Raw genomic sequence first — 12,349 nt, 5'->3', positions numbered from 1 at the left:
TGTCAGACACTTCAGTGCTTGTCCATTCCTTGAGGTTAACCAACGGGGCAATTTGGAAGAGCAGTCTGGCAACCAGCTGCAAGGGGACAAGGCAAGAAGCAGTCAGCACTGGGCAGCAGCCAAGGCCACAGCTTGCTTGGCAGCTCCTGCGTTGCCTACCAATTCAGCTTCAACATCTTTTGGTTCCTTTGGGAAACAAAGGTCACGTCCAAATGCACAAACCCTTGGGGAAACATTGGATCTTTGTTCTCACTTAAGAAAAACGCTGCTGAATACTGAGGTTTTCATTGAATTTTAGGAAAAACCAAAGTGAACCATAAATAACAGCAGCCACTCCTGCTCTGCACATTTCCATCTCTTCAAGGCCTACCTGCCATGCTCCGTGCCAGGCTGGACAGCTTATCCTTTGTGTAGCCAAGCCGTGATGCCATGCACAGGGCTTGCTGCCAGCTGCCACTGCTCTGAAAAGCACCAAGTGCTTTTGCAAAGATTCCAGCACGAGCAAGTATCAATGCAGCCTGTTCATACAGCTGCTTCTGAATCAAGTACTCCCCATATGCATCACTGATATCCTGAAAGAAAGGGACAAAAAAAAATTAAAAAAAATTACTAACATCAGTAGCAGTCCTCCATTAGTAAAAATTAACATCAACATCTCATCAACAAAAGCCTACTACCCAACTTCTACAAGGAGTTTCTAGGCACAAAGTTTCAACCCCATTTCAAACTGTATCAAGCTAAGGGCTGATGATCAGCACACAGAGACACTTCACAAAGCTACAGCAAATGACACAGGGAGGTACCTAACTCTCCAAACCAAATGCTGGGTAAACTAGATACTGCAGGAAACCAGACCCTTCCTCCCCACCCACATGAACAGTTTTTGTTAGAATGTCTCTCTGAACCAACCTACTTTAGGAAACAGTGGCACAAGGGAACATGCGAGCCTTGTAACTCTATAGGCACAGGCTACTCAAAGCTCACTATCTCCATGAAGAAGGGGCAAGTGGATTTGACTGGAAGGATACAGGGGGAATAATAAAACACTCCCAATGAGTCATTTGGAAACAGACCTCCCTCATGAGTAAAGACTCCTTTCTGCTTTCACTGTGTTGCAAACAGATCGATTTTCTCTATTTCTCTCCTCACTCAACTCCTCCTTGTACAAAGGCTTGTGTGTTGTGTATTTACAATATCTACATTAGATTACATTTAGATTTACGTTTTATCTCAACCTTGGACAAGCTAAAGTTCTTCAGTACTACTGAAACCAATAAGGGACACTAGGTACTAGGAAACAGCACATCTAAAAGCATCCAAGCTCTCCAGCACTTTTCAGAATACTTTAAGGATAACAAATTGTTCCCACACAATCTGCAAGCCACACAAAGGTCAAGACAGGAAGAAGTCTTTCTGAGGTTATGGGAGTTATTCAGCACACTCCAAGACAGTGCAGCAGAAGAAACAGGACTTCCAGGTGCTCTCTGAGTCACAGGACTGAAGGAATAACAACCATTGATGACCAGGCCCGCAGGGTTAGTGCTGAGTGAGAGTCATTCCAGCTCTTACCTCAGAGGAGGGTCTCAGACAACACTGCAATAGCAATGACCTACAGAACTTGAACACCAGGAACTGCGGCTTCATTCCTGCCCTCACGCAAGGTGCTGAGGGTATCCGAACACATGCATAAAGGAATAAAAAGCTTTGACACTGCACTGTCATGAGCTTACGCACCTTGTACTCCTGAGTGCTAGAAGGGTACAGTTTCAAGGCCTCAGAATATAGATTCTGATCCTTCACCAAGTTCAGAAATTCAGAGAAGTGTTCAGGACCTGCAGAAATAATTTAGTTTTTTTAAAAATAAAAGAGAAAGTACATGGCCCTCCCAGCTCCCAGACAGTCTGGGTTCACACCATCAAGAAGCAACTAGAGGTGCGTGGGTGAAACAGCACCCATTCTACTACTGTAAAATCAAGGCATTCACTTCTTTGAGGTTTGCTCCGCTTTTGCCAGAGATATTAACCAAGGACAAATTACTTAAACAGGAACAACACGAGACTTCATGTACTTCATGACCACAGAGGAGTAAACATTTCTTTCTCCCTGCACCAAGCTACAGTACAAAAAGCACGTAGTAGAAGATCACCAGACATTACCAAATGGGAAGATAGTCTTGCACAATCCTTCTCTTTCTTCAGCTATTTCCCCCCAGAGCATCTCCAAAATGGAAATGTTACACTGCAGAAATCCTCCTTAGGACACCTACCACATTTGCTGAGGTGGCCAAGAGCTTTTGTGTATCTCTTCAAGTGTCTGTCTATTGTGTATCGCTGATAATTGGTTTCCATTTTCTGGAGGGCATTTAAGAAGGGTAAGTATTCCTTTGGGTCCTGCAAAGAACAATAAAAACTGCAGTTGAGCTAATCTGCTAAAATCCTTATTTGCACCCATCTTCACCAACACACAGTCCCATTTTGAAAATATATGATAATATGCTAAAAAAAGGCTTTTTTTTTCCAAATGTAAGCCATCTTGAAAAATCGATTTGTGCATATACTGTTGCCAGAAATTACTAACTTAAATTACCAGGCTCCCACATGGACTTCAGCAGTATCTAAAGGCTGGTAACACTTAAAATTCAAGCCTATGTGTCATATCAAATGCTGTTTTCAATTATCTGTGATTACGTATAAATTTGCAGCCAGATCAACTTCCCCACACCAAAGGTCATAAAACCCATTAACATGAATAGGGTGTTCTAACTGATGGGCAGCAGAATTTGCTGTAACATTAGGAAACTCCGAAGATGCAGATGGGCACTTCACATTAAACCCACATGAAGACACATGGTATTATCATGGGCACCACTACACAAGCAAGAATCAAGAGCACAGAACTGAGACTGGAAGGCATGCACTCACAATGCTCCAGATACTAGTGCCTCCCTTCCCCAGAGCTACTTCGCCTTGCTGCTCTAGAAAAGCACTGTTTCGCCATGAACACTAATAAATTTCCAAAGCTGTGCTCAGGAAGTACCAAAGGATGCAGAGACATGACATCTTCCCAGCATCAGCCCAAGCACACACAGGGCTCCTGAGCAACCGGAATCCTGCCTGGGTAGAGAGCCATTACTAAGAAAACATGCATGCTGATCTGCAGACTCCAAAGAACCTTTGAGAAAGTAAAAAAATAAGTTCCTTAGCTGGAACTATAAGCCAAGACCTTTTGAGACTTCTCTGCCACCATGATGACTAAATCAAAGTCATACGTCCCCAAGGAATAATCATACAATTCATTGACATCCACAAGGAAAAGCAGGTACTTCAGTGCTTCTTCTGCACTCACAGCTTGGACATCTGGGGTAACGCTTTCTGCAACAAGGTAAAGCGGCATATGGTCTGTTACACCACCAGCAGTGGAACCTGCTGTGAGGAAAGGATGCATCATCAAGCACAACCCTGACATCAGAGAGGGACCATCAGACTAACAGCTTGTTCTACCTTGCAGAAGGGTTACTTTGCCTTTACTGGGCAACTTCAAGGACCATCCCAAGCACAGCACTGAGCGTGCAACTGTGACAAGCTAGAAGCATCAGCACAGAATAAAGGCAAAGTTTGCTAGCTTGAGATAGCACGATCCAGAATAAGAACCTCCTATTCCATGCGGAGAGAAGTAGAGCTCCAACTGGAAAGTGAAAACAGGTCCAACTCTGGGGTATCTGCCAGCAAACTTATGTAAAAGGGTGAGCTGAGGGCATATCTCAACTGATATGCTGCTGTACCTAAACACACAGCTAGTTTCAAGTACATTTCTGTTTTGTGGCTTGCTCCATTAACAGTCACCTTAAAATAATTTTCTTGGTGAACCATGCTAACAATCAAAATTTTGAGGAACACATTCAGTGCAGTAGCTCAGGGTGCAGCTGCAGCGGAAGCTGCAGGTTGAGCTCTGGGTGGTGAGAGCTCCAGTGTGAACTCCCAACCCCTTGCATAACAAAGGGGACAGAGACCTGTGAGACACTGAGACACAGCAGGAGCTGAGGACCTCCACATTTTTGCAGGGATAGACTATGAAGGTATAGAAGTTCTCAGAGGCCCAGGGGTTCCTTTGTTCAGGGTCCCTCCTCAGAGGCACCAGCTGGACCTCTATTTTGTTACTTAGTTATTGTGCCAAGACTAAGTTAAATTAAGGCTGGGGATGTCTGAGACTCTGCTGTGGGAAAGAAACCTGGGGTTGAGCTGGTAAGGAATCCTGGTCTGAGTGTGGGGGGTGGTCCCAGCTCCAGTGGTGCGAACGTGACTGCCAGTGTGGCTCCTGGATGGTCAGACAGGGAGGCTTCCTCCTTAACAGTTTTTTTTTTTCCCCAGACAGCAAAGTTTCCTTAACACAAAGCCCCTGCAAACCACCCATTTTCAAAACTTTTGAGTTCCTGATACAAAACCTCGAAGATCATGGACCTTCTGGAGAGCAATTTCCAGTTCTGGAGGACTCTTTTTTACATGTGCTGTCAGTATCGATAGGCAGTACCTGAAGAAAAGAGAAGTGGTGAATGAAAAAGTGAGATGGCAGAAACACAGCTTATTCCTTTTTTAGCAGTTTGCGGAAGTTCTAGTTTATGTCTTAGTAAACAAAAAAAAAAAAAAAAAGAAACTGCTCAGGTATTTTGATCCTCCTAAAGGAAGGCAGCAAACATGGGAAAAGAACAGAATATATCAGAAAGGTTTTTCTACTCAGCATGTCTTCCCAAATACGTCACAAAGCTGGAGATGAGTTTTGAGTAGAATGAGCTTCCTTACCATGCCAGCCAGCAGGAAGAGGACATACCTCTCTCTGACATTTCAGATAGCTGGACACAGTTTTCCAAATGAAATTTGGCATGAAAATAGCCTTTTTTTATAAAAGGAAAGTTTTCTAGGGTGTTATTTATACTTTCATACCATTCACAGTTACTACTTCAAAATAGGTTTCCCAGCCAAGCAGATACTTTATTTTCTGAAATTGTTTGCTAGAAAGTGTCTAAATTCTCAGGGCTCAGCAGCTACCCACCACATGTTGCTCCTCTCTCCACTGTTAAATATTAAGCAGCCAATAGTTTAGCACCATTTCACCAGGCACTGTTATTATCCTATTTTCCCAGCTTTTATTCTTGTCTAGTGTTAATTCATTCAAGGAGGATGGTTACCAAAAAGGTAATCAATCAGGAATATGGAGCTGATCATTTACACGGTAATTCAGTGTCAAATGGAACAGCTGATACCTTTCCAAAGGGCCAGCTGCTTCAGTCAGCAACTCACCGAGATGAAAATCTTGCTCATGTCTCCATTTGCACACGGACTGATCCTAAATTGAGGGTGTATCCCAAACCTTCATAAGCATCCTGCATCTATTATTTTAATTCTGGTAGTAAAATGTTGGTATGTTATCTGTGGAATTATTAGATGTTTCCAGGACAGCATCCTCAGCAGAAGCAAGGCATGGTTTAGCTAGTTTTGTGAAGCACAAGCTCACCTCAGAGAACCTAGAGCAAATTAACTGATGTGAAGGACAGCTTCACTTCCTGCCAATGACTTATTAGAAATCTCTCTAATGGTTTCTTCACCTACAGTTAACAAAGTGCTCACTTTTGAGGGTCAATGTGTTCCATGGCAGCTCTCATCACGTCACATATGAGGTTTACTTTTTTCTGATCAGGATGCTGGCGTGGATGGGTATTGCTGCTACCATTCAGAGATGGGTACATACTCTTTGTGAAATCTTCTTCTCTAGATAAAAACAGGTAATGTGAATAAGAGCACAGTCCGTCACGTAGCCCAGAACAAAGACAATAAGGTTAAGGAACTCAAATGCATCCAGAAAATAACTACTCATCAGCTGCCACACTAACAGAAAGCTCTCCAAAATCTGTCGGTCCCAACTGATTGCCAGCCAAGAGAGGCATTAAAAAAACACCCCTAAAACTGGTCAAACAACTACTTCAGTAGCACAAAAAAATAAGGAAGGCAAGATTTACAAGATACAGCTGTCTTCTACTAAATCCACTGTGGATTTATCCACTGAATAATTCAGAAAAATAAGCCATTTGCTATTATTTCTGGTCAGGTTAAAACTGAAAATCAAACCAAACACCTAAGTGATAGCACCAGCTCCTACACAATTATTTACTTTAGCAAGCTTGAGAAGTCCTGAAATTACCATCATCATAAAGCTTCCTCACTGAGCATTTAAGAAAGAAGTCAGGGGACTTGATTTGAGGATCCAAGCAAGTATCTTGGCCTCAGACTCTAGATATGCAGTGCCATCTTCCTCCTCTTTATAAGGGAACAAAATTTTCTCTGTTCTCATTTACTGCTCTACAGCAAACGAGCAGAAAAGTCAAAGTACTCAGATAACGTACTAATTAGTTGCTGCAAAAATCTGATGGCTGCCTGTAAGCTGGAATTCCCAACAAGACACACTATCCCTGAAACTATTAAGCTTACTCAAGCCTTTATGACTCAACATGCCAGATTTCTGATTCCTTGCACCCACATCAAAGAGTTGCCAATGTTTTGACAAAATAATTTACCACCAATTACATGCATGCTTCCATTTGCAGACTTATACTCACTTCAGTTCTGTGAAAAACAAGTTGATGTAATTTACAGAATCTATCTGCCTGATAAAGGTTTCTGTGTTTTCCAGAAATACCTGAAATGAACAAGAATATTACCACTGTTATTCTAAACACTAAGAACATGTACATCAAGTACAACAGTAAATTCAGAGGCCTTGTCTGAAAGTATAGGATGAAATGCTAAATTGGATCTGTCTGCATGATTATGTTACAGTACAGAACAGCCATCACTGCTGAAAGCAGAATCAAAGCACCACCTACAGTTTTGAGCCCACTGTTCAGTGGTGATGGATTCCAGGGTAGATTAGTATGGCGAACAACACAAGAGAACTGGGGAGACTTGCCTTGGGATTGTGGTCATAGAGAAGATTTAGGTTGATTCGCAGCTTCCTCATACACTGAAAAGCTTCTCTGAACATAAGCCTGGAGAAATGAGTCAAGTGGGACAGTTTACATAGTGGATGAGATGCAAAACCCGCAAATAAAGGCAAGTGACTAGAGCTAAGCACAGAACCAGGTGGAAGAGAACAGCCTACACAATAAGCTGTGTAGACTGCCTTCCACAAAAATACGCAAGGTCAGTACTGTTCATTGCTGCCCCCTGCAGTGGGACACACCAGCATGCAAGGTTGATGAAGCAATACAGAACTTATATTATTTTTACTTCCATTAAAAGAGAGTGTTACATTTTGGATCAATTTCCCTTTCAGAAAATTTAACTGTAAATGAATTCAGTAAAAAATGGAAAACAGCTAGCTTAATCCTGAAGTGACTGAGATGTCTGGAGAATGGAGCAGATGAAGATTTCTCCCACCCACCCAATCTCAGAACACACAGTAAGCCCTTTGGTGGGGAAGTGAGAAGCACCTGGCACCGCTGAAAGCTAGACTTCTAGGTGGTCACCCCAGAAACAGTTTTGTTCCCCCTAACATGGGCAATTCCTCTTAGTTTAGCTTCCCTCTCTTTTCCAGGTCAGTCAACCTCTAACAATTCAGACTGGTGGAGGGAAGACAAGAATACACCAGTGCCATCTACCTGTCCAGCCACTTCCGAATCTGGGCAAGAACCAGAGCACGGTGATGAATGGTCTCCAAATTTCCTCTTGGCATCTATAACACAAGATCCACACAATCACTTACTTGTAGTTACTCTGCCTACATTGTAGACAAAGTGGCCAATTTCTTAGGCCTGTCTGCTACTTGCAAGCACATGGGCCTCGTTGCCCACTCGAGGACGTGCAATTTCAACAACTGTGGAAAAATATCTGGAAATATATTCTCTCAGTTCAGAAACATTCCTTCCTCAGAAGGCTGGACTCTACCCGACCAAGCACGACCCGGAGCAATCCTATCAAGTTTTCATGTTAGTCCTGCTCTGAGGAGGATGTTGAGCTCCACACTTCCAAAAGTGCCTCTCAAACGACATCATTCTCCATTCTGTGAATCTCTGCCAGCTCTGAAGAGTGAGCTCAGCAAAAAACTAAGTGCCAAGGCTAAGGGAGGGCTGCTAGTAAGTATTAGGAAGTGAGTCTTGAGATTCATGGGGAGAAACCACAATACTAGCACTGCACTACCTCAGCCATTAGGAACTTGAATAGTCCTTCCCAGTTCTGCACTGGGTATCTCTCTGCCTATACTGAACCTAACTCCCACTGGCATGCTCAAAATCCCTCTGCATCCAGCCGGGCAGCTGGAGATTTGTGAGGTGGTGTGCTGCAGCACTAGAGGGCATCAGCTTTGTAGCACGGCACACACTGTTTGCAGGATGGCCAGCAACCCACTGTGACAGGCCCCTGCACACCCTGAAAGCAGATGCCAGCAGACATGGGCAGAGCACTGACCTGCAGCACCACCTTTGTGTCCTGGGGAACAACGGTGACAATACGTGAGCCTCGCTCCACCTTGCGCAGGGTCTCACTGTTGGGTGCAGCAGCACTGCTCAGGCCAGCCTGGAGGGCTGAAGACAACATTTATCAGCACACATGGCACATGCAGCACAGTGCCCCAGTAAGGACCTCCTATGTTGCAGGAGCCCGGCAACGTTGTACTAGACCAACCAAGCCACCAATACAGCAGCGATCTTCAGCAATTCCTGACAGGATGAGAACTTGCTCAGTGCTAGTCACTGTTGTACCTGTACACAAAGCAGAGGTGTGTCCTCTGTACAACAGGATGACAGAGCTCAACAGACCAGGCAAGAGTAGCACTAAAACATGTAGAGGAGCAGTAAGTTGTCATTCTGCCTCTACCAAGGTCATCACACTTCTCATAGCCAGGCACCACCAGAAACTCTTTCTACAGTGATCCCCTCTCTACCACACATCCTCAAATAGCACAGACTTCTTCTTTTGGACATGGAGGGAAGGGAGAGAATGCAGGGCTAGGCTGTTGAAAACAGTGTAAGGGTCAACTACACCACAAATTCTCTTTCCTGTAAAAAGCACGTGATATATAGTCAGTTCCTTGAGCTCCTTGCTTTTTGGTAGGTTTCTGAAAGCAGCTCTCTTATTCTCGTCTCTTAAAACAGTTCCTTTGAGGAACCCAAATACAGCAGGTTTGGATGTGAAAAATGGGGACATCTTGTGCTTCCAAGACAAATGCTAAGAGTTACCAGCAGCAGGCAGCCATTGCTGATATTTACCTTTCACTGATAAGTTCTTCAAGCAGAAGCACTGACAGGTGTGGGAGTTGGTTGTCACCAACAAAAACTCGTTGTATGTTGCGAATGATGTGATGTTAGAAGCAACCTGTAAAAAAATGAAGTTTATCACAGTTTAGACCAGAATAGGAAAGCTGCCTTTGGCAGAGGAAAAGGGGATGGAATGAGGAGCAAAAGCTTTGTACCTCAATATCGTTAACAAAAAACCGGCATCGATCTGTGAGGCCCAAGATCACCTCCTGTAATTAAAATGATGACAACTATGAGCTATCAGCATCAAAACCTCCAGTATTTCACAACACTGATAAGTTGATTGAAGTACCTTACAATTAGGTACCAAGTACCTCGTGAATTACTTAGAGAAGCTGGACAACAAGTCATCCAACCTCTCTTCCAGGAGTGCTTAAACTTAAGCATCTTTAAACACTGCTGGCTGAAAATCCAGCTTGGCCTAACCTGTAACTGCAGAGTCACAAAATGGAAGCAGAAGCCACATTAGAAATCTAGGTTTTTCTATTCCAGCAGCACTTGGTCTAGGATACCAGAGGAAAAGGACCACTACAGAGCAGAGCAAAGCAGGTTCTTACAGCTGGATGCACACTGAAGAACAGAAACCTCTCAAATATCAGCAAAACATCTAGTCATTCTTTAAGCTGTTGTAACTATCAAGAAACCATCTCCAATAGGAAAAACCAGTAGTAGGAGATCTGCAGTAACTCAGTGCAGCCATACTGGCTAATAGGTTAAGTTCATATAAAACAAAGCAAAATGGTCCTTTCAAAAAGAGCACGGCAGTAACTGCTAGAAATTTCCAATATGAAATTTCTCACTCTTTAATAAAATTACTCATTTTATTCATAGAATGGGGTGACTGGGTGTTAACTGCAATCCACCAGAAATGCTCTAGAAGGCAAGAGAAGATAAGCTCTCAGCTCTGCATAGGACCTTATGAAGAACATCACGAACAAGTATCATTGGGCCCTGGGCAGAGGACCATGGTGTACTTTTGACACAGAGAACAACTGAGGAGGGAATTTAATCTGCTCACAGTCTCACTTACTTCATCACTGATCCTCGTGATGGAAATCTGCACACAACGGTAGGGGAACTGAACAGCAGAGCCACTGCTGCTCTGCCATGGCTCAAGGACTGGAGTAGAAGCCTCTAAGGAGCAAAGAAGATCTAATTGTTTTCCAACCAATCAAAAACTCAGACATTAAAACATATCTCAAAAAAACTGGAACTGGGAATAAGCTACACTATCTGACAGAGGGGAGGAATGCTGGCACAGAAGTCCAGGATGCAGTGGACAAGAAGGTGGTAACTTCTAGGGGCTCAGTAGTGCCTTTATTCCACCGTGGAATGAGAGAGAAGTACTATGGATGTGGCAGTCAGTCAGCACTGAACTTTGTGGGTGTGCATATGTGCATTAACATATGTATGTGTATACATATAAAGTTACTGTTCATTGAATTCTGATACAAATCACTAATTTTGGCCCATTTCTGGGAGCAGAGGAAACGTGAAACACAGCACCAACTATTCAGCAAGAGTCACTCAAGTCGCTGAAAGTCAAATAATCTCATTAAACCTTTTAAGAAATATGTAATAACTACACCTAAGACCGGGTACTCTAACATGACCCAGCTTACCCCACAGGTATTTTAGGATCCGTCTATCAGTCAGCTGCAGAGCAACAGTTTTGGTCACTGGGCTGCTGTACAGGCTGATCACTTCTCCATCTACAGGCACTGACAAGCTGACATAAGACAGAAAACACAGAACATCAGTCACAGCAGATACACTGAACACCTTGTTCCTGCCTTTCTTGTAGCCAGATGAAAAGATGCAGATCTCCAGCACGGACATACTTCGCTCATGTAAGGATCTTCTGCAGTCTTCTCACACCTGTGTCAGCTGACAGTGGCACCACAGAGCACCAGCAACTCCAGCCAACAGGCATTTGCCTAACTGTGCTGGTCACTGTCTGCACTGCAGCACTCCGCAAACACATGCCTTTTTCTGTTCTACAGTTCATATGCAAATCATTCTGTCTTCGCAGTGTAAGTGCTGCAGAAAGCTCCCCAATCTCTTTGGGAACCGTATTTCTGTACCCCAGGTGGCTTTCTTTCATGTCTGGTTTTAGCTCAACTAGCCCCACAAAGACCAGCAGGTGAGGAGGAGAAGGATGAGGAGGAGAAGGAGGAGGACAGAAGTTTCAATGGCTACTGATCCCCTTCTGGACCTTGATAATGGTGGGCAAAGAATGGAGGAATTCAGTATCATGTGCCATCCCCCCTCCCGCAAGGGCCTCAAATTCCAAGGAACAGAGCCATCCTGTACTGATACACGTTTAGCATGCACCCTTGCCAGGCCAGGTGTAGGCATTAGGACTACAGGCAAGCGCTGACCAGTAGCCAGCCTCAAGAGCTGTTTGGTTCTCCTGCAGGAAGACAGCCAAATTCCTTAAACCACGGCCTCAGGCTGCATGTCTATTAAAAGACTTAACTCCTTCTAGGCACTGTCCAAAAGCGTTCTCAGACTTCAGCCACAACTGACAGATCTCTAGTACCGTAAATTCAGGCACTCTTCTTCAGCTCCAGCCACATGAGGCACTGCAGTCAGATGGTGAAGGACAGACTGAGCAGCATGCTGACCTTGACCAACAACCAGGAAGCTGTCATCTGGCAGCCAGGTGAGAAATCGGAGCCCCAGAGGATTCATCACTTCATTGCTGCCACTGCTCACATCAACTCTGTCACAAAGTAAAAGAGGTTGGGACACAAATAGAACCTGATTTCAGTAGGCCACCTCACTAGAGAGGCAAAGGACTTCCTAAGCACAGCCCAGCTATTCAGATATACAGCATGGCTAGGAGGGCTCCAGTGCAGAAACACAGATACCCAAAGCATGAATCCTGCCGCAGGCTAGACTGGAGATAAAGGATGAGACCTAGGAAGTTCCATCTGTTTTCCCTAGGTGGTACTGCTTCCATGCCAACTACCTCTAGGAACAAAGAGAGAGAGCATGGTGGGATTTTTAACCTCGTCACTGTCTCTGCCATGCCAGCAGCTCTGT

The 12,349-nt window shown here is 44.1% G+C and overlaps 1 protein-coding gene across 3 annotated transcripts in view; it reads right to left on the bottom strand.

Moving 5' to 3' along the window:
• ELP1 (elongator acetyltransferase complex subunit 1) overlaps nt 1–12,349 on the bottom strand; it is a 32,991-nt gene that overhangs the window by 9,335 nt on the left and 11,307 nt on the right. Inside the window, exons 13-27 of one of the 3 annotated variants that reach the window (XM_048291319.1) lie at nt 11,844–12,026; nt 10,924–11,030; nt 10,332–10,435; nt 9,457–9,510; nt 9,254–9,359; nt 8,454–8,569; nt 7,649–7,722; nt 6,958–7,036; nt 6,608–6,687; nt 5,622–5,762; nt 4,442–4,527; nt 3,223–3,425; nt 2,267–2,390; nt 1,735–1,832; nt 371–572 (exon numbers count right to left, since the gene is read on the bottom strand). In XM_048291319.1, coding sequence (XP_048147276.1) covers nt 371–572; nt 1,735–1,832; nt 2,267–2,390; nt 3,223–3,425; nt 4,442–4,527; nt 5,622–5,762; nt 6,608–6,687; nt 6,958–7,036; nt 7,649–7,722; nt 8,454–8,569; nt 9,254–9,359; nt 9,457–9,510; nt 10,332–10,435; nt 10,924–11,030; nt 11,844–12,026 — 1,757 coding nt within the window. The remainder of the gene's footprint in view (nt 1–370; nt 573–1,734; nt 1,833–2,266; nt 2,391–3,222; nt 3,426–4,441; nt 4,528–5,621; nt 5,763–6,607; nt 6,688–6,957; nt 7,037–7,648; nt 7,723–8,453; nt 8,570–9,253; nt 9,360–9,456; nt 9,511–10,331; nt 10,436–10,923; nt 11,031–11,843; nt 12,027–12,349) is intronic. The other 2 variants (XM_048291320.1, XM_048291321.1) reach the window with 2 other exon arrangements.

The sequence above is a fragment of the Corvus hawaiiensis genome, chromosome Z (assembly GCF_020740725.1).
Source record: "Corvus hawaiiensis isolate bCorHaw1 chromosome Z, bCorHaw1.pri.cur, whole genome shotgun sequence".
Taxonomy (NCBI): domain Eukaryota; kingdom Metazoa; phylum Chordata; class Aves; order Passeriformes; family Corvidae; genus Corvus; species Corvus hawaiiensis.
Note: the sequence above shows the minus strand (reverse complement) of the source record. Positions and strands in the feature narration are given on the sequence as shown.